Here is a 20928-nt window from a genome sequence, read left to right as displayed (position 1 = left end):
CTGTGACGCAGATTGGGCAGGCAGGGAGGAGGGGGTGCTGGGGGAGTGGGAGGAGCAGCTCTCCCCTCTCTGGAGGCTCTCCTCTGGGAGGCTCTGGGACCTCCTCCTCCAAGCTCTGACCCCAGGGTAGCGAGCTCCATCCTGTCCCTCCGTCCTTATCACGATTTATTTCGCCCTGCACTTGGTTCTAGCTAGGGCTTTTCTCCTCAGCTCCATCTTGCTGCTTCTGAATAAGATGGAAAGGTCTGTGGAAAGTTGAGATGCGGAAGAGATGGCCATACTCCCTGCAGGATCCCAGTGTGGCTTTTTAAAGAAGTTTGTATTCTTTGGTAGGTTACATTGCAGAGACGCCCAGTACTCTGCTAGCCTCTCACATCCACCGCTGCCTTCCCAAATTCCCCCTTCCCCCTCCCACATCACCACCGCCACACTTACAGATTTCCCCTGTTTACTGCTACCCGCTGCCCAGCTTGGTTCCTCCATGCAGTCTAAGTACAGCCACTGCACAGCCCAGTCCCACCCGCCACCCCAGCACTGCTCTTCCCTCGTCCCCATGCCTCCAGCATGGATGTCCAGAGCGGCGAGCTGTGCTGTCAGTGCTGGGGTCTAACCAGGCTCTTTCTCGAAGTCTGAGACTCTCGAACTCTGCTTTTCCTCCCTTTAGGATGCCCTTCACCTCAGCACCCAGAGCAGAGGTAGGAAGCTCATGGTGAGTGCCCAGGATGGAGTGTGGGCCAAGGTGCAAACAAACCTCTGGGACTCTGTCTGGCCTCTGTGGAGAGAAGAGCTTGCGGAAAGCTTCTGTCAGGGCTGTGAAAAGACTAAACGGCTTGGGCTGTTACTTAGGCTTTTTTTTTTTTTTTTTTTTTTTTTTATTTATTTATGGCTGTGTTGGGTCTTTGTTTCTGTGTGAGGGCTTTCTCTAGTTGCAGCAAGCGGGGGCCACTCTTCATCGCGGTGCGCGGGCCTCTCAGTGTCGCGGCCTCTCTCGTTGTGGAGCACAGCCTCCAGACGCGCAGGCTCAGTAATTGTGGCTCACGGGCGCAGTTGCTCCGCGGCATGTGGGATCTTCCCAGACCAGGGCTCGAACCCGTGTCCCCTGCATTGGCAGGCAGATTCTCAACCACTGCGCCACCAGGGAAGCTCTAGGCTTTTTATAAATAAACTTTGACAGGACTTCCTTCTGCTCTTGCAGGTTACACTCTGTCGTCCTGCTCCCTTATGCTCTGCATCTCTCACACCCAGCCCAGCCCTCCAAATCCACAGCACCCCCAGGTGCTGACTTCCTTTTGAGAACCAGGGGTAAAGGAGGGAGCCTGCCTGGATCCTTTTGAGCTTTGAGTCTGAGGAAAGACAAGTGGTGGCACAGTCCACAGACAGAAAGCACCAAAGAGGAGGCTCAATGACCACATCATGACATGGCCTGTCTGGTGTGGGTCTGATGGGAACTGTTACGATAACATCCGCTGGTCTCCAGCCTCTGGTTTCTGCCATCTGTCCCACACACACAATTGGTCTTGCTCCTGTGACTCTCTCCTCCTCAAAGGCCTTTGGTGGTACTCCATGACCCCCCTCCCCGCAAGGACCCATGCTCTCATATGCCAATCATGACCCTGTGGACAGCTGGCCCTGGAAGCACACTCTGGTTCAGCCATCTGGTGGGATCACCTTCCCCAAAACCTCTTGGCAGTTTCTCATCTCTGAGTCTGAACTGAGATTAGGGGAAGGGAAGGTGTTGTGCTCAGAGGTAATTTCTTCCCCTGGACTCCAAATTTTTAGCTCATAACGATGAAATTCTCCCCACCCCCCATTCCTCTCACCACAAACCAAATTCTGCCACCTCATCCCCACCTGCTCAGCCAGCTGTCTGCCTTTCTTTGAATTCATCCACATTGTTGTGTTGCTATCTTAAATTTTTGCTCATCTTTTCTTGTGTCTTATTTTTCCAGTTAGATTATGAGTGTTGGGTTTTTTTTTTAATTAATTAATTTATGGCTGCGTTGGGTCTTGGTTGCTGTGCACGGGCTTTCTCTCTAGTTGTGGCGAGCGGGGGCTACTCTTCGTTGCGTTGCGAGGGCTTCTCATTGCGGTGGCTTCTCTTGCTGCGGAGCACCGGCCCTAGGCGCATGGGCTCTAGAGCTCAGGCTCAGTAGTTGTGGCTCACCGGCTTAGTTGCTCCGCGGCATGTGGGACCTTCCCGGGCCAGGGATCGAACCCATGTCCCCTGCACTGGTAGGCGGATTCTTAACCACTGCGCCACCAGGGAAGTCTCAGATTCTGAGTGTTTTGAGAACAGGAGCCCCATACCTTCTTCACCTCTGGACCCCCCAGCTCTCAGCTCATATAAGGAGTTAGGAATTGATACAGGTAAAAGTTGTTGTTTTGGGTGGGAGCAAAGGCAGTCCTGGGGGAGGGCCTTGAGAGGTGAAGTGGGCGCATTGTAACTCTTCTGGAGGCTCCACCGGTGCTCCTCTACTTCTGAGCTAGCCCAGGCCACCCACCCCAGAGGGTCTTGTGGCTCTCCAACTCCTTTAGCCCCTCCTCTCTCTTTTCCTATTTCTCCCCCTTGTTCTCCAAGTAAAGGCCAAAGAGACTGAGAGGCCAGAGTGTGGTCAGAGTTCAATAAGAGAGGGAAACCTGGCCCCAGGATAAACCAAAGAGGATTTCCCGGAGAATAGGGCTTTATTTTTTTTTTAATTTATTTTTATTATTTATTTATTTATTTATTTATATTTTTGGCTGCGTTGGGTCTTTGTTGCTTAGTGTGGGCTTTCTCTAGTTGCGGCGCGCGGGGGCTACTCTTCGTTGTGGTGCGAGGGCTTCTCCTTGCGGTGGCTTCTCTTGTTGCGGAGCATGGGCTCTAGGCGCGTGGGCTTCGGTAGTTGCGGCGCATGGGCTCAGTAGTTGTGGCGCACGGGCTTAGTTGCTCCGCAGCACGTGGGATCTTCCAGGACCAGGGCACGTGGGATCTTCCCAGACCAGGGATGGAACCCGTGTCCCTGCATTGGCAGGTAGATTCTTGACCACTGCGCCACCAGGGAAGTCCCGAGAATAGGGCTTTAAAGTAGAGTTTAGGGGACTTCCCTGGCAGTCCTGTGGTTAGGACCTGGTGCTATCATCGCTGTGGGCCCCGGGTTCAATCCCTGGTCGGGGAACTATGATCCCACATGCCTCATGGCAAGGCTGAAAAAAAAAAAAAAAAAAGAGTTTAGGAGAAGAGGGAGGAGGGCATCTCAGATAGGAAAGCACATCTTTGTGTAACAGAGATGAGGGGAAAGAGGCATGCATGTGGATGTGTGTGCATGATTTGTTCTGTCTAGATTCCCAGTGTCCCAGTGATATCAGAGAAAGGAGAACTGGGAAGGGAGCAGAGCAGTTTTCTAGACTGGGCTGGAGTCAGCCAGATGGTTGGGAGCTGGGAATCATTAGTGGAAAAGAAATCATAACTGGGGGTCTGAGTTTTGCTTTTCTTGGTAATTACATGAATAAAAATATATTCAGTAGACTGATAGAACATTTATTTATGTGGATGTAACTACCTTATATGGACATAAATAGGGAGGAATTGTTCTCCCAAGGAGCTTAGAATTAATATCTGTCCATCCAACACACACTTAATAAACACCTAAAAAACCAATCGAGATGGTAGGGTATTCCAGGATAGAATGCAGACTGTAACAGGTGAATCTAAATGTATTATATACGTATGACAAAAATACACTGAGGGGGTGAGGAAAAAAAAAGGTGCTGACCTAAGTAATTTGGAAAACAGTGTTATGACTGGAAACTGTAAGGCTAAAGATAAATGTAATGGCATACTCTACACTCTACATAAACACTGTACTCTGGTTGATAAATTTGTTTCTCATGGGCTTATGGGTTAAAATTTTTGCAACTGCTTAATACGTACTGGGGTTGAGCAAATAAGTAATGGATATTGGGTTTCTCACTGTCAGAGAGAAGTAGGGAGGAAGGCTAGAATGAACCCTGTGGTACTGGATCAGAGTAAGAGACTTCAGTACAATCCTCATGGATTGGAAGACTCCATATTGTTAAAATGTCAGTTCTCCCAAAATTGATCAATAGAGTCAATGTAATCCCAATTAAAATCCCAGAAGGCTTTTTTGTAGCAATTGGCAAGCTGATTGTCTCATATAGAAAAGCAAAGGATCTGGAATAACTCAAACCAACTTTTAAAAAGTACAAAATTGAAGGACTTATACTACGTGATTTCAAGGCTCATTATAAAGCTATAGTAATCAAAACATAAAGATAGAAAAACAGATCAGTGGAACAGAGAGTCTAGAAATAGATCCAGAAAAATACAGTAAATTGATTTTTTTTCCTTTTCTTTAAACACTTTTTTTTTTCTTTTTTACTTGTTCAATAGATGTTTGACAAAGGTGCAAAGGAATTCAGTAGAGAAAGGACAGTCTTTTTAACAAATGCTGCTGGAACAACTGGACGTCCATATGCAAAAAAAAAAAGAAAAAAATTATCTCAAAATTAATCACAGATCTGGATGAAGTTGGTAATGCATAACCTCAATCTAATAATGAGTAAATATCAGATAAAATGAAACTGAGGGATATTAAACAAGATAATTGGCATCTACTCTTCAGGAAAGACTGAATAACTGTCCCAGATTAAGGAGCCTAAGGAAACATGACAAGTAAATGTCAGTCACAGATCTGGGGTTCTAATCCAGATTTCCTAATGTCTGGTCTACACCTATTTCTGACACCTTATCTCCATTATGCCAAGTGGCCACTGTTTATGGTATAGGAGAGGATGGCTTCCGTTTCATTCAACATTTGTAGAGCACCTATTTATGATAAGAATAGGATAGCTCTCAGGGGTCTGAAGGAGCTCACAGTCCAGCAGAGACAGATCTACAAACACAAGTTACTTTAATAATAAAAGTAAGACTGTAATAAGTGCTATAAATGAGGTGCAAACGACATGGTATAAGAATACAGAGGAGGGAAAACCTTCCTATCTGGAATAGAGAAATTCGGTGATGGGAGGAAACGGGGAAATCCTCCCCAGAATGGCAATAATCACCCTTTAGTAGGTGCTCAATAAACGTCAGTATCTTTCTTCCCTTCACATTATGGCCCCAGCCTAACTTTCCTTATGTCACACCAACCCCTCTGTTCCTGAACAGCGTGCCGTTTCATGCCACTGCTTTTTGCATCTTAAGTTCTCTCCTCCGGGAAGGGAATGCCCTGCCTAGAATGAAGGAAAGGTAACATGAAATGGAGCTCGGGAGAATACAAAGCATATGGTAACAGGCGCACGAGCTGTGGAGGCCAGCCTCAGGCTCTGCATCTACAAAAAGGATTTAATAAGACTCATTTCATAAGGTTGTTGAGCGGATTAAAAGGACATTCCTACAAAGCTCTTAGCCTCACGTCCGACACGGAACGAGCGCTGAGGGAATAGTCTCAGTATTTGTGGGTGCGCAGCGACCTTCCCCGCCCACCCCGCCCGGAGGGAGCCGCCCCTTGACCGGCCAGTCAGCGCCCAGGGCGCCCAGTGCGGCGTCCGCGCTGCCACGTCGCCACCTCCCACCCTCTCGACACCCGCATTTAGCAGCCCCTTACCCGGCACTAGGTACCGGGTTCACCGGGCCGCGCCCGACCCGGCCTGCGTCCTCCGATTGGCTTCTGCAGGTGCCTGTCGTCCTCAGCCGCTGCAGGTTGGCCGGGGTGGGTGGAAAGGGGCGGGCCTCGGGGAGCGTAGGAAGGGCGGGGACCCGGATGTGTGTGGTGGCGGTGGCCGAAGAGCTAGTGAGCGGAGCTCAGAGGCCTATGGATGAGGAGGACGCGGCGGCCCCGGTAGGCGGGGATCGGGGGCGGGGTCCCGGAGGCCTCGGGTCGGTCTCCACGGAGCCTGAGGCGGGAGGCTGGGGTCCTGGGAAGAGGCTTCGGAGTCAGGGGCGGGGTCTTGCGCTCTGGTCACTGGTCTTCTTCCCTGGGGACCCTCCTTGGCCCAGTGCAGGGCCTGGGGAGACTGGGCGTAGTCACACTGACGGGCCAGGGCCCCTTTCCCCCGGGTCTTGTCTGAGTGATCGGGCTGTGCCCGAGGTGGAGGCGGGGCCCGGTGCGGCCGCGTCTCGGCGGCGCCAAGGCTGTGGGGTTCTAGGCAAGAAGATGCCCCTAGGTCTGGGCGCCAACATCGACCTAGGGTCGAGCCCCCTGGCCGAGTGCCAAGGAGGCCAATCCTAGGGCTGCCCCACAGCTGCCTACCCTTTTGGTCACGCGGTGGCTTGTAGCTACTGCAGAAGCGTGTAATATGCGCATTGGGATTGAATTCAGCCTAGCTGAGGCTTCCTAAGCCCCTGCTGTGTGCAAGGCACAGTCAGGCCTGGATGGAACTCTTGTCCAAGGGTTTGGGGGATGGGAAGAGAAAGTACCTCCCCTTTTTGTCGCTTTGGGAAAGATTCGTCCATTCATTCATTCATTCATTCATTCATATGTTAGCACTGTTAGTGGTTTAAATACCTGGGTCATCCTACTCCACTCCATCTTCACTGCTACCATCTTTGGGGATGCCATCTCTCATCGGAACAGCTGCAACAGCCTCCTAATTAATTGTTTGCCACTTCTGTTCTTGCTCCTTATAGGATCAGTTTAGTCTCCAACCAACCGCCTGAATGATCTTTACGATGTGATAAACCTTAAAATCATATAATTTTCTTGCTTAAAACCCTCCAGAGCTTTCCCATCACACTTGAAATAAAATTCACACTCCTTAACACGGTCTGTAGGGCGTTGATCTGGCCCCTACCTTTCTTCCATCCTCTTCTGGTACATTCTCCCTCCCTACACACTAGCCACCTGGCCTTTCTATTTTCCTACCATGCCAGCTGCCTTGCACCTCAGGACCTGTGTCCTGGCTGTCCCTTCTGCCTGGGATGCTCTTTCTTGGGCTTGTTACATGCCTGTCACCTTTTCATCTCATAGAGTTCACCCCATTATTCTTTATCACAGCACTCTGCTTTTTCCTCCACTGTCTAACGTTGTCATGTCTGTTTATTGCCTGTCATGCCTCCCCCAATAGAATGGAAGTGCTATGAGAGCAGACATCCCATCCATCTTGTTCACAGCTGTATCCCTAGCACCTAGGACAGTAGGAGCACATAGTGGGAGCTCAGTAAATGTTTGCTGAATGAAAGGATGAGGGTGGGGACTGTTGAGGTCAATCTGGGCAACTGGCTTCAAGTCCAGTGTCCTCTCCGCATTCTGGGTGGAACAGGCTGAGGTACTTTGCTCAGCGCCTTGCTTCCTCCTCCTCAATCCCCTTCTCTCCCTGGCAGGTTTGTTCTCATGAACAAGATGGATGACCTCAACCTGCACTACCGGTTTCTGAATTGGCGCCGGAGGATCCGGGAGATTCGAGAGGTCCGGGCTTTCCGATATCAGGAGAGGTTCAAGCACATTCTTGTAGATGGAGACACTTTGAGGTGAGTTTCGGGGAGTGCTTCCACATTTTCCTTTCTGTGCCAGATCTTAGAGATGAAAAGGGGCTTTTGCAAAGGCAGAGGACTGTCTGCACTGCACATGGAGGGGTATGTTATAAACCCTGGAGGCCTGGAGGCCTTTCCGAATGGAGCAGTATATGCTTCTTCACCCCGCACCCCCCCTCTGCCTGTGTCTCTGGGTCCCTCTGTCCTGATCCACATTGGAAGCAGTCATGTCAGAGATGGAGGCTGCTGGGGTCTCAGGAATTGCCCAACTGCCTTGTTGAAAGGACTCCATTGAGTCTGTGCGATGCCTGGGTCTCCTGCCTGCATCTCTGGAGTTGGGATCGGTGAAGAATGGCCATTCAAAGGCAGTGGATTTCCTGTTTTGGGAAGGACAGTCCTGTAGTGCATCCTGCTTACTGCCTTCCAACCCTTTGGTTTGTGTGTTTGTGTTTGTTATCGCTCTATTTTCTGGCTTGAACCTTTCCCCTGACTCCATCCGAGTCTAATTCTCTCACAAAGTTGTCACTGGAAGGGGGGAAGGAAGTAGTGCTATCTAGCCTGGAGACAAGAAAGCTGAGGAGTGGGGACTGAATAACTGTCTTCCAATCTGCGAAGGGCTTTGGTCCCGAGGATCGAGACCAGCCGCTCTCCAGCTCCACTGAGGACAGAGCCAGAGGAAAAGGGCCGAAGCTGCAGCATGAGGGACTGAGGTTAGACAGGGTTGTGAGACCCCTAATAGGCAACTGAGGGAGGCTCCACATTCTCTTCCCCACCGGCAGTGAAGAAGCCAGGCTTGCATTGGTTTGGTGTGGGCTGGGCCCTGGCTGGAGGCAGCGGGTAGGGTGGGTGACCTCAAGTATCTTGTTATGGTGTTTGTGCAGATGTCCTGAAGTATGGCCTGATGGATTCTCTTCTGTGCTGGCCCTCACAGGGTGGGAGTTGGGGATGCTGAGGCCCTCCCCCCAACCCCTGGGCTAGGCTGCTAATGGAACTCCCCCTTCATTCCTCCTTCAGTTACCATGGAAACTCTGGTGAAGTTGGCTGCTACGTGGCTTCTCGACCCCTGACGAAGGACAGCAATTATTTTGAGGTGATCAAGGCAGGGGGTGGGCAGAGCAGGGGGTGAGATGGTTAAGCTCCAAGGCGTTCTTTTACTGGATTCTTGACTGGTCCTTTAAATTTTCCATCAGGATTATTCTGTTGGCTGGGAAAAGGGCCCAGGATAGCATGGTGCCTAATCTGAGAGGCACCCTAAAGTCCTTTCACCCTGTCCCTTCTGCTCTCCTGCCCTTCACCTAGGTAGACTGTGACCCATGTCCTTTCCCACCCCCTAACCCAAGCCCAGCATCTACTCCATCTCCCATCTTTTTCCATAGCTTGGAAATTATTTTCTAAGTAATTGTGGTAAAGTGGGCCCCCACTTTCCCCAGTTCTCCCTCTGAGTGCCCTGACTTTTTCTCTGATTACCCTGTCTTTTGCTCTTTGAGCCTCAGCCCGCTTTGATGTCTAACTCCCCTCCCTGCTGACTGTGCCCTGCTCTCCTCCCTCCAGGTGTCTATTGTGGACAGCGGGGTCCGGGGTACCATTGCTGTGGGACTGGTCCCTCAGTACTACAGCTTGGATCACCAGCCTGGCTGGTTGCCTGACTCTGTAGCCTACCATGCTGATGATGGCAAGTGAGTTGCCTTTTGTGGAACCCGACCCCTTTCCTACGGATTTGGGAATCTTGGATATAATGGACTACCTCAGGGTGGCTTTGGCTATTCCTTCACTGGTCTTGCGGTATTTTCATAGACCTTTCTGATAGGGACAGGAAGGTGGCCTGTTGGCTACCCTTGAAGGTTTGCAGACTTAAAGGGGATGGTGGAGCTCCCCCGAGAACGTAGGTAGATGCCATTGCAGAGTGATCGGGAGCAGGAGCACTGGGGAGAGGTTGGGAAGCCAGGTTCGGGTCCTGTGTCTGTGCTGCTCTGTCCACAGGCTGTACAATGGCCGGGCCAAGGGCCGCCAGTTTGGGTCAAAGTGCAACTCCGGGGACCGGATTGGTTGTGGCATTGAGCCAGTGTCCTTTGATGTGCAGACTGCCCAGATCTTCTTCACCAAAAATGGGAAGCGGGTAAGTGGGACATCCTGAGTGGGATTTAAACGGCTTGAAGCTGTCCAGGGATTTGTGTGAGTAATAAGGAAGAGTCTGCTGGCTGGGGCTTGCCCAGGGCCCCACGGGCTTATTTCCCATCTTCTTCAGTTCAGCCTCAGATTCTCCTGGGGTCTCCTGCATGTAGGAGAAGATGCTCCCCACACCCAGGGGAAGCTGGGACATTCCCCAGGTGATGGACGCAGAGGGGCAGGTTTGTGCAGTGGAGGAGGGGCAGAAACTGTGGGGGACAGAATTGGTGATGTGGGGGAAGGTTTTGAGCAGAAAAAAAGACGGGGAGATTATGACCTGGCTGCGTAAGCTGGAGGTCCTCTTGGGATTTTTGACTTGAATGCTTTTGGGGATATGTCCTTTCTGTGTTTCGTGTTCCTTGTTTCACTTCTCCTTTCCTTCCCTCTTCAGAGAGAGACTAGTGATGGTGAAGGGATGGGATAAGAGCAAATAGGAGAGACCCCGGCTCTCTTTCTTCTCCTCCCCAGCCCCATCTCCCACCCTGGGAAATTGCCTTCTCAGGCCTCCGCCGGCCCGCCTAGTGGTCTTCCTCCCTTAAGCATCTATGCTCAGCACTTTCCTGCTCCAGTCCACACTCATGCGTACCTGAAGTGTATGAGGGGTTGTCGAGAGACTTGTGTTTGCCTTCTAGCTCCGCGGGTACCTTGCTCAGCTAGTAGTACTCAGCAGCTTTTTCTGCTTCTTTGTACCTCTGTTTTGCTATCTGTCAGCGTGTGTGATGATGACTGGCTGCATCATCTCAAAAGTCCCCGTGTGAGAATTAGATGAGCTGTGGGACAGTGAGCCAGGTGGCAGCTCCCTCCCTTCCTCCCCCTCCCTCCGCTGCAGGTGGGCTCCACCATCATGCCCATGTCCCCCGATGGGCTGTTCCCAGCAGTGGGCATGCACTCCCTGGGTGAGGAGGTGCGGCTGCACCTGAACGCTGAGCTGGGCCGCGAGGACGACAGTGTCATGATGGTGGACAGTTACGAGGACGAATGGGGCCGGCTGCACGACGTCAGAGTCTGTGGAACTGTAAGTAAGGGGCAGGTAGGGCTGGGCCGAATCCCGGGGTCCACAGAAGCATGTCAGGATTGCTTAGAATAGGGAGTGAAGACAGGGTCTTTTTTAAAATTAATTAATTAATTTATTTATTTATTTTTGCCTGTATTGGGTCTTCGTTGCTGCGTGCGGGCTTTCTCTAGTTGCGGCGAGCGGGGGCTACTCTTCATTGCAGTGCGCAGGCTTCTCATTGCGGTGGCTTCTCTTGTTGCGGAGCACGGGCTCTAGGTGCGAGGGCTTCAGTAGTTGCGGTGCACAGGCTCAGTAGTTGTGGCTCGTGGGCTCTAGAGCGTAGGCTCAGCAGTTGCAGCGCACGGGCTTAGTTGCTCCGCGGCATGTGGGATCTTCCTGGACCAGGGCTCGAACCCGTGTCCCCTGCATTGGCAGGCGGATTCTCAACCACTGCGCCACCAGGGAAGTCCCAAGACAGGGTCTTTTGTAGGGTTTTGGAAAGTGGGAATTTTGTCAGGAGAGCCTGGTGTCCTGACATGATTCTTGAGTCCAGATCTGTGTTCTCCTTAGAGTTGGTCCTGTTTCCTGCCTTCTCTTTGTTTGAGAGCTCAGCCTAGTTGCTTAACCCTGGGAACAAGCAGTAGCCAGTAGCTCTCCTTTGCCTGCTTTGGTTCCTTCAGGCCCCCCCCCGCCCCCCCCAACAATGCACGCTGCTGCCTGCACGCCTGCCTTTGCGAGGCTGGGCTGACTTGGCGGCCGGATGCCTGGAACACCCTTTTGGCTTGATCCCAGCCCAGCTAGCCCAGCTTTCCATTCTCTGCATTGTGGAGCAGGTGTGGTCACAAGTCCCACTCATGCTGGGGAAGGTTCTTTGAGATCTGTTTCGAGTAAGCATCAATGATAGTCTCTTTTGCCTTCCTACATTTTATAGAGGATGAGAATAGCAGCAGATAATGATTCAGTGAGAGTCCTTGATCCTCCAAAGCTGGCCTTTTTATACATCTCATCATACCTGCTTTAGTCCCCTGCCTAGATTTTAAACTTTCTTGGGAAGCGTATGGACCTTGAGAGAGGGAAATTCTTCATATCTACCCTCCGTGCCTCATGCTGGGTTGGGAGTGAATGGGTGCTGAGTTAGGGGTCTGGCCCTGACCTCTAGTGGGCCACTCGGGCCTTCCACTTCAAATTGTCCCTCTGCTGCCCTCCCGCTCCTTCCTGGCTCAACCTTTTCCTCCGCCCTCTGGCATTCTCACCCCAACCCAGGCTGTTTTCAACTCAGCCTTTGATAGCAAAACAGAAGCAGCGGGGGTGGGGGCGGTGGGAGTGGATTATGAGTAAGGCTCTCCACTCTGGAGTTCAAGGTGAGTCAAACACAAGGAAAAAGGCAGAAAGTGTGGCCTCCTGCAGCTTCGGGCACTCTGCACCCCCTTCTGGCACTAGGGTCCAGGAGGCCTCAGATGCCCACTCCCTGACCTTCATCCCTCCTTTCTTTTCCCCTTCCACCATCATTTTGACAACATCTACAGAGTTGAACTTGGGACTGAGCCAGGGCGATGTTCCAGCTCTCATCCTTGACCTCTCCTCAAGAGTTTTTTTCCTGGCACCCTTCCCCTGCCTGGACCTGTCCCCACTCTGCTCCCTGCTCCTCCCAGGCAGTCTTTTCTAATTGATGCGGAATCCTGTAGACATTTATAAATAGCCTTCCTTTCTCCCTGCCCTTCCCCCAGTGCCCTCAGGCCACACATTTAAGAATTTTTTTCTTTCTTGGACATAAGCTGTTGAGTGTAGCTCTTCTGTCAAACCCGCACCCCAGCTGGGGCAGCTGGCAGGGTAGGCACACTGCTCCCTGCGCACTTGCTCCTCTGGGGCAGACGTGGGCATGAGCCTCTTGAGGGACGCAGGCTTCTCTTCTAGTCTTGCCAGCTACGTCATCTTTCACATGAGGGTGACTTACCCAGTTTCTGCCAGCCCCTCGGCCCCCCATCTACTCTTGCCTCCTGGCCTCCTTGCCTCATCCTCTTTGTCCCTTCTGACCCTCCACTGTATTTCCAGTCCAGCAGTCAGAGTGGTGTCAGCCTGGAGGAGCCTGGGGGAGGTCATTAGGCTGTGGCTGTGCCTCCTGTTTCTAAAGATGTCCAGCACAGCTGCTTCTCCTCTCTGCCCTTCCTGTTTTACGTCCCCCTCTGTGGGGAGACCTTCCCTGAGACCTCAGACCTCTGCTCTTGTTGCAGCCTGTTTCTCCTGCCCCAGGTGATGTTCCCAGGAGGACACCCCATAGAACCATAAAGGTCTGGAGGAGGCTTTGATGCCATCCTGCCCAGGTTTCTCAGTGCAGAGACTGTGGGCATCTTAGGTGAGACAGTTCCTTGATGTGCAGGACATTTAGCATCCCTGGTTCCCAGACCCAGGATGCGGGTAGCTCCGCCCCGCGCCCCCGCCCCAGTTGTCGTGACTGCCCGCACATTCCCATATATCCTCTTGTACTGCTGAGAAAACAGTCCCAGAGAAAAGTGAAGAGACTTGATCAAATGTCAAACAGCGAATTAGTAGCAGAACTAAGCCCAGATATTCATTCCTTGACCCCTACCCCCGCTTTTTCCACTGTCTGATATATGCTGCTGCCTTCTGCCCAGGCCCACTCTTCTGTAGCCAATCTCTCCTGCTCGCTTCTCACAAGATGAATCCAGAGTTCCTGGGCTTAAATTCCCACGTCCCTGGGGATTTCTCCTGTCTAGTGTCTTTAGCCAGGGGCCTCCTAGGTGAGTTTACTTGGCTACCTTGGAATTCTTTTACTCCTAGCCCTTTCTCCCAGTTTTGTAGTCTCAATTATCCTCTCTTCTCCCTTCTCACTGGTTCTTCCCATTACAGAAGAGTGAATTCGACTCCTGACCCTTTTTTTTCCTCCAACAATTCATTATGAAAAGTTTCAAACATACAGGAAAGTTGAAAAAATAGCACAGTGAACACCCACTGTATCCCCACTACCTAGATTCAAGAGTTGTTAATATTTAGTTGTGTTTGTTTGATCTGAGGATCTATATATAGACAGACTGGCTCTTTCCAGAGGGAAGTCTTTCCCTGCTTCCTGTGGCCTCACTTTCCCCTCCTAAAGAGCGCCCCCTTCCCAGAGCTCCGGGATGCTGAAGAATTGCTGTTGCATTTGCTCAGGCATGGGGTGCTGCCCCTCATTCCTGTCCCCAGGCCTTGCACAGTGAGGTAATGTGTCAAGGGCGGGGGGCAGTAGGTAGGGCTGGGGGATTAGACTCATTCTGTCTTTGTTTCTCATTTCTGTTCATAGCTCCTCTAACAACTCCTTAGTGACGGGGCAACAGCTTTGGTACACAAAGTGGGGTGAATGAGGCCCCACCCTCTCAGGGGTCCTCCCTGGGCCCAACCCAGGAGGAGACCGTGTTGGGGCCTGAGCTGGCCGGTGGGGAGCTTGTTCTTGGTTCGTGTTTCAATTGCTTTTAGGCCCTCCGGGCACTGAGTCCTCCCTTGCTCCTGTCAAGAGGGATTAGGGTCTCTGCTGGCAAGAGGAGGAGGGCGGGCCGCAGCAGGAGAGGAGGCTGAGAAGGGCTACTGGTAGGAGGGAGGGGGCGGGGTGCAGGAGGCTCTCTGCACCTCTGGTCTGCAGCCTCCGCTCTGTGGAGTTGACCTGTTTGGCCTCTCAAGGCTTCCGTTGTGTGTGGAGGGAGGTGGGGTGGGGAGGGGGTCTTGAGAGCCTTAAGGAAAGAGTTCCCCACCCCCACCAAAGATGTAAAGGAGCATGCCTGTTGATTGGGGGTATTGTTTGAGGAGAAACACTGGGAGGAAGACAGTTGGTCCCTTGGGATGGAGTCATCTGAGGAGTGTCCTGGGAGCCCAAGGGACCATTCTAGCTGGGGGTAAGGGCTGAGGTGAAAGATCCTTTCCTTCTTTGTGATTGGCAGTTCCAGTCTGTTGTAGCTTTGGGGGGCGACTGTTAATGTTTAGGGAGCATTGGAACTTTCGGATATTCCAGTATCACCCCCATGTCCTGAGTCAGGGAAAGGCTAACGTGTGCATTTATCACCTACCGGGGGTCAGGCTCCAGACTAAGCCCTTGACACTCATTTCACTTCGTCGTACCCATTTTTGGAGATGCAGGTAGTGGTACCCCTATTTTACTGCTGAAGTATCTGAGGCTTAAAGAAGTGAGAGTCACTTGCTTGAGTTTAGTGACTAGTAAGTAACAGGAGCTAGGATTTGAACCCAGGTCTGTTTGATTCTCTTTCAAACTAAGAGGTATCTTGGGAATTCCCTGGTGGTCCAGTGGTTAGGACTCCGCGCTTCCACTGCAGGGGGCACGGGTTCGATCCCTGGTCAGGGAACTCAGATCCCGCAAGCCGCATGGCGTGGCCAAAAAAAAAAAAAAAAAAAAAGTAGAAACTAAGAGGCACCTGAGGCACAGATTGAGGGACCAGCATCAAGATTCTAGCAACTCAGACTCTAGGTGCTAAACCTCTCATCTCCTCTAGGTTTCTACCAGCCCAGGTCTAAGGAGGGGAGGAGTGCACTCAAGTAAGGATCTATCAGGGAGGCCAGACTTTCCCCCACCCGCTCCTCTGAGTGCTCTGAGAAGGCTCCCAGGGCTTGGGAGGACTTTGCCCAGGGGCAGGAGAGTGGATCCAGAGGAACAGATGAATCCAGGGGCTTACACCCTAAGGGGCGGGTGGTTCCTCTCTTGAAGAGGTGGCTTGTGCATGGCCCTAGTCTTCTAGGCATTTAGCAGTCTGTCTGAGCTGCTCTGCTTTCTGAGCTGCTCTGCTTTCTGAGCTGCTCTGCGGGCTGGGAAGTGGGTTTTAGAGCCCCATGTTAGTGTGTTTCATCCTCCTGGCCTTTTAGCTTAAGGAACCATCCCCCCCCTATCCATAGACAAACCGGCAGCCTGCCTTCCTCTGGGCTGAGGCAGAGGGAATGGTTGGGCGGGTTTTTCCCAAGGATCAGGATCTGGATCTGCTGTCTCTTGGCTCTGGAAGTGGAGAACACTGTGTTTCCTATGCCGAGGCCAGTTGGATGGAGTGGGTCAAGGGCAGCTGTGGGATCCCCCACCCAGTTCTGCAATGCAGGGTGGAGAGGTTGGGCTGGGGGCTGCTCGGATTGGGTGGAGTCTATGTTAGTTAATGTGCATCATACCACACCCCTCCGGGCCCTGTGGGGAGAGATGCAGAGGAGGAACCCAGGCCACACTGAGAACATACAGAGGACCAGAAATCGAATTTAAACAGTGTGGGCCTTCATAATACCCAGTAAATCAGAAGACCACCTGCAGGGGACCCCTTTCTGATGGAAGAAAGCAGTGTGAGATAATGGAGACTTGGGCTAGGAGTATGAATATCACAGAGCCAGTGTACCCCGAAACATGTGTGGTCCTGGCTGCAGGAAGGAGAGAAGAAAGTTTAGGCGGCCTCCCGTACACCTCTGGCTTTTCTCCTGGTGCCCCCTGTCCCCCGCCTCCAGTTCTCTGGGGAGGAGGGGAGAATGGACTTGAGGTGACAGGGCTTCGGGGATCCAGGGCTGAGAGGGGGGCCGAGTCCCTCTCTTGCCTCCCTGAAGGGGTTGGTGAGGATACAGCGCCTGCCTCTGCTGAAGACACACGGAGGCTTCGGCACTGGTGCAGGCGAGCGTGATGCCTTTCCTGTTCAGGCAGGAGTTCTTTGTGGGGTGAGAGGCCAGCGTCTGCCAGGGATAAGTGGAGGAGATCCTCAGGGAGTGAGTTTTCTTCAGGGCCTGAGGGGTGGGAGGGTAGAAGAAAGTCTTGAGGGGCAGTTTGGTTAATTAAAAAGGGATTAAGGAATCCCAGGTGATGCTGAGGGTGGGGGAAAGAGGGATGGGGTTGAGTCACAGCCCTACTATCACCATGACAACTGATAAATAAATCCTCCCAGATTGGGGGTTGCCGCCCCATCATGCCCAGGCAGGATCACTGTGGGGCCGAAGAGCCCCAAGAGCCCATCAGTCATCTCCCCTCCACACCCCTGCTCCAGCTGGAAAGAGCCATGAGGGGCTGGGAGCAGGAACGCCTGCCTTTCTAGCTTCTCTCTGCCTGCTCCCCTCCCTCGCATTAAATGAAGGAGAAGAGCTGGGTGTCCTCGGTTCCCTGGCTCCCCTCAGCACCTCCCTGACCCCGCTACAAACAGCTCTGTTCAAAGCCAAGTAAAACAAAGACCTTGAGAAATTATATCAGTCCCATCCCAGGCAGAACTGGCTTCTGAGCTCGTCTCCCCTCCCCCGGACGTCTGGAGTTGGCCCCTAACCTCTGCATCCTCCCCATCCCCCTGAGGCACCCTGAGAAAGCCATCAGGCTTCCTCTCAGCCTAGCCTTTGCTTCTCCTCTTCTCTGTGTTCAGAGCCCCTGGGTGGCCCTTTCCTGGCAGGGTGATTGAGGGAAGTAATGGCAGAGTCTACAGACCCCTGTGTGGTCCTGGCGCTCGGCCATCCGGATCGCCGTGCTGCTCTCGCCGGCTCCCCACAGCAAGGAGAGGGTTTTTGGCTCGGTAGGCAGGTGGGCGCAGCCTTTAGCAGGGGCTCAGCCCTCTTGCTCGTGCTGCCACCTCCACGCCCCTGCCCCCATCCCTGTTCTCCCATGCCTGCCTGGAACCCTGAGGCCCACTTTGTGCCTCCAGGATCCCTTCCCTTTCGGCCAGGGCTTTTTGTGAGACCCAGGAAAACTGGTCCCCAGATGGCCCTGGAACCAGGTTTCCAGGGGTGGGGTGCTAGCCTGCCCCCCACCCCTGGTTCTTCCCCCACAGCTACTGGAGTACTTGGGCAAGGGCAAGAGCATCGTGGACGTGGGGCTGGCCCAGGCCCGGCACCCGCTGAGCACCCGTAGCCACTACTTCGAAGTGGAGATCGTGGACCCTGGAGAGAAATGCTACATCGCCTTGGGGCTGGCCCGAAAGGTGGGCGCCAGTGCTGGCTTTTGGCCTGTGGAGCTGCTCAGCTCTGGGGCTGTTGGGCCGGAGCTGGGAGCTCTTGGGGAGATCAAGGGGCTGGGCTGCAGAGGGAGGTCTAACCCGAGACAGAACAGGCCGTGTGTGTCTGCCGTGTAAGGGTACAGACCCCAAGTCACCTCGGAGCTGAGAGAGGGTCGTCGGCGCACCACACGCACCGAGGCCTGGATGTGGGGTGGGGGGCAGCCTGCAGCCCTGGCTGGGAAAGCCAGGCACCTTCCCACCTTCCCCTGCAACCTCCAGTGCCTGAAGGGGTGAGGCTGCCGGGGTGGGAGCAACCATCTGGGTCGTAGCTTGTTTCAGAAGATCGAGGGTTCGTAAGCCACTCTCCCGTCCTCTTTTCTGTGCGTGGTACCACAGCTTTCCTTTTTTTGTCTTGGTGTAGGATTATCCCAAGAACAGGCACCCTGGCTGGAGCAGAGGGTCTGTGGCTTATCATGCAGGTGCGTGAGGGGCTGCCCTGGGGAAGCTGGGGGGCTGGGGTATAGGGGCACAGGGATATCCATTTCCCTGACCCCGCACTAGGGGCCTCGCCTTCAGCATCTGGCCGGAGAGACTTTCCCCTGCCGCTCTCTGCTCTCCCCATCCCAAGCTGCTAGCGCTTTCTCTTCATCTGTGTTTTTCCTCCCAGCCCAAAAAGCCAGGGGAGCAGAACAGGGGTGGGAGATCTGGGACCGAACTGGACATTCCAGGCCTCTGAGTTGGCTCCCTCTGCACCCTTCCTGCAGATTCTGCATTTTCTTTTTTTTGATCGGCTTGATTTCCTTTAGGGCTTCCTTTAGAAAGGAGGAGCTGTGAGTTCCTGTGAGTTCCTGGTCCCGCCTCTCCCTCCCCTCCGAGGGCCCCCCGCTCTCTGACCAGCTCCCGAGGGAGTTTCCCCCTTAGCCCCTTGAGGGGACAGATGTGTGTCTCTCTTTAATCTGGTGCCCTCATTCTCTCTCCTCCCTTCCTCAGGACCAGAGAGGGAGGGAGGGACACTTGAACTTTAAGCGGGGGCCGCTCTAGGGGCTGTAGGGTGTCGGCCCCTCCCTCAGGTGTGTGTCCTCTCCCCTCCCTCCGACAGATGACGGGAAGATCTTCCATGGCAGTGGTGTGGGGGACCCTTTTGGGCCACGCTGTTACAAAGGGGACATCATGGGCTGTGGAATCATGTTCCCCCGGGACTACATCTTGGACAGTGAGGGTGAGTGGGGTGACCGTGGCCAACCAGGCTGGTCGGGCAGAGGCTGGGGGCAGTACCACAGGAGCTCAGGTTTCCTGGCCCCCAGGTGACAGTGATGACAGCTGTGACACAGTGATCCTGTCCCCGACCGCCCGAGCTGTCCGGAATGTCCGGAACGTCATGTACCTGCACCAGGAAGGGGAAGAGGAAGAGGAGGAAGAGGAAGAGGAAGATGATGGGGAAGAGATAGAACAGGAGCATGAGGGCAAGAAGGTGGTGGTGAGTGGGGTGGGTCTGGGGTTGGACTAGGGGTCTTGGGCCTCGGTGAGGTCTGGTGTTAGTGCCGAAAGCGGAGCCCAGGGAGGGGAGAGGGGAAACCCTGGCTGCTGTGGGCGTGGGGCTGCTGAGTGGGGAGACTGGCTGGGAGGCTGGTTTCCGGCCTCAGGACGCCCTCTCGTGGTCACCTCCTGCATCGCCCTCTGTCTCTCCAACGGTGGTGCGAGTTGGGAGTGATGGGGCTCAGGCCTACGTAGCTCCAGCATCCTCAGAGGAGAGGCTAGAGCCTGCCTATCCCACTTTTCTCTTTCACCCCCAGGTTTTCTTCACTCGGAATGGCAAGATCATTGGGAAGAAGGATGCTGTCGTACCTTCTGGGGGCTTCTTCCCCACAATTGGGATGCTGAGCTGTGGGGAGAAAGTCAAAGTGGATCTGCACCCCTTGAGTGGCTAGGCCTTCTCCCCTGGACCTGCTCCTTCTCCCTCTCCTCGCCCTTTGCAGAGCCAGGTACCCCGTTCCTGACGCCCCGAGGATTTGCTTACCCAGCAGGCCCCAGGGGGTGTGTTGTCCCTCTGCCCTACCAGATCAGGCCCCTGCCAAGCTCCTCTGTGCCCATGTTTCTGACCTGGTGCTGCCCCTGTTGTTAGTCCCTGGGCGAGAGTTCCTGGCTGGACAGGAACCAGCCCAAAGGATGGTGTTGCTTCACGGGTGGGTCCCACTGGCTTTGGCCGTGGGCTCCCGCATGCCCCTCCCACTCTGGCCCGTGTGAGGGGAGAGGAGTGAGCGCCCGTCTCAGCTGCTGTTGGGCGTGAGGCTCGGCAAGGGTGGAGCAGGACACCCCCTCCTCTGTTTACCACAGGGTTCCTCTTCTCATCTTCTTTCCTGTTCCCTGTCCTCGTCGTCGTGTGAAGCAGTTGCCGCTGTCATCCCCCCCTGGCTGGGCTAGGGGGGGGCTCTCTTGGGCCCTCTGTCTCCTTCCACTGACTGGTGTCCCGAGAAGACTACTCGAGGGTCTCCGTTCTTTCCCCTGTGAGCCAGCTTCCTCCCTCACTGCCTGCTCAGGCACCACAGTCCCCCCGAGAATCCGAGTCTCTGGCTTCCCCCAGCTGTACACACGTAGATGGTGTCCATGACGTGTTTGATGGGGTGAGAGGGGGGGCTGTCAAATCGGGGGACTGGGGCCTTTGCTCCTGTCTCCCCCTTGCCCTCCTTGGCTCACCTGTGGCACCCGTCTCTCGTTCCTGGGGAGGCAGGCGGAGACTCTGGAGCCGGTCTCTCCCACGTGGTCAGGGCAGGACCCCAGAGCCCTAGCGAGAGCCCGAGGGCACGGGCCCACGCTCCCCTACCCTGCCTTGCCCCCGCCCCTGCTTGCTGCCTGTGCCAGTTGCCTGTTTTGCTTCAGTGTTTGATTCTAGCACTTAACGTGTCCTCCCGCACCAAGCCCTCCTGTCTCCTAGCCCCTTGACCCCTGTCCCCTCCTCAGTGACTTCTGGGAGAGAGAGGGAGCGGGAGCAGGTGGCCCTGGTTTGGGCAGAGTGGGCAGGGCTTTGGGAAGAGGGGCGAGGTGTTGTGCTGCTGGGGCCTCCCCTTTGGCCCTCCCTTCAGGCCCTGCACTATGATGTATGAAATGTATGTACAGACCAGAGATGTTTATACAGCCAATAAAGATGGAGTTTCCATATTTATCAGTACGGCCGGGACAAGGGAATCCTTTCCAGTACAGGGGACCAGGGACAGGGCTGGAGGAGGGGGCGGCCGAGGGCACTTGCTCACCAGGCACGTGTGGACCAGTATGGGGCCAGGGAGGGGGATCGTGTGTGTCCCATGGGCCTGGCTTGGGCCTGGGATGCCCCAAGAAGCACAGGTGTGCCCCTGGGAGACCTGAGG

General features: G+C 54.0%; 1 protein-coding gene and 1 long non-coding RNA gene across 5 annotated transcripts; one reads left to right on the top strand and one right to left on the bottom strand.

Moving 5' to 3' along the window:
- Positions 1–848: 848 nt before the first annotated feature.
- On the bottom strand, positions 849–5716 carry LOC309609625. The gene is made up of 2 exons (XR_014233523.1): positions 5607–5716; positions 849–3183 (listed from the first exon to the last, which is right to left on the bottom strand). It is a non-coding gene; the product is annotated as an uncharacterized lncRNA (long non-coding RNA).
- SPRYD3 (SPRY domain containing 3) lies at positions 5685–20732 on the top strand. 4 transcript variants are annotated; one of them, XR_014233522.1, is made up of 12 exons: positions 5803–5840; positions 7322–7468; positions 8486–8561; positions 9023–9147; positions 9452–9587; positions 10467–10652; positions 17402–17551; positions 17988–18045; positions 18666–18785; positions 18871–19043; positions 19360–19548; positions 19901–20732. XR_014233522.1 is itself a non-coding variant. In XM_082351346.1 (11 exons), exons 1-11 carry the CDS (start codon positions 5818–5820, stop codon positions 19948–19950), a joined length of 1260 nt encoding a protein of 419 aa, XP_082207472.1. In that variant the 5' UTR covers positions 5685–5817; the 3' UTR covers positions 19951–20732. The 4 variants fall into 4 exon arrangements, 3 of the variants coding, with proteins under 3 accessions (XP_082207472.1, XP_082207471.1, XP_082207470.1); XM_082351346.1 differs by lacking the exon at positions 18871–19043 and having other exon boundaries at positions 5685–5840; XM_082351344.1 differs by lacking the exon at positions 19901–20732 and having other exon boundaries at positions 19360–19636.
- The last annotated feature ends 196 nt before the right edge of the window (positions 20733–20928 follow it).

This window comes from Balaenoptera borealis (assembly GCF_965194805.1).
Source record: "Balaenoptera borealis genome assembly, chromosome: 13".
NCBI classification, from domain to species: domain Eukaryota; kingdom Metazoa; phylum Chordata; class Mammalia; order Artiodactyla; family Balaenopteridae; genus Balaenoptera; species Balaenoptera borealis.
Note: the sequence above shows the minus strand (reverse complement) of the source record. Positions and strands in the feature narration are given on the sequence as shown.

Bases quoted from the DNA above. Each gene is read 5' to 3' on its own strand.
- SPRYD3 (XM_082351345.1), top strand. From the start codon at position 5,818: ATGAGGAGGACGCGGCGGCCCCG. The intron at 7,469-8,485 runs GTGAGTTTCGGG...TTCCTCCTTCAG, and splicing joins GTAGATGGAGACACTTTGAG to TTACCATGGAAACTCTGGTG. The intron at 9,588-10,466 runs GTAAGTGGGACA...CCTCCGCTGCAG, and splicing joins TCACCAAAAATGGGAAGCGG to GTGGGCTCCACCATCATGCC.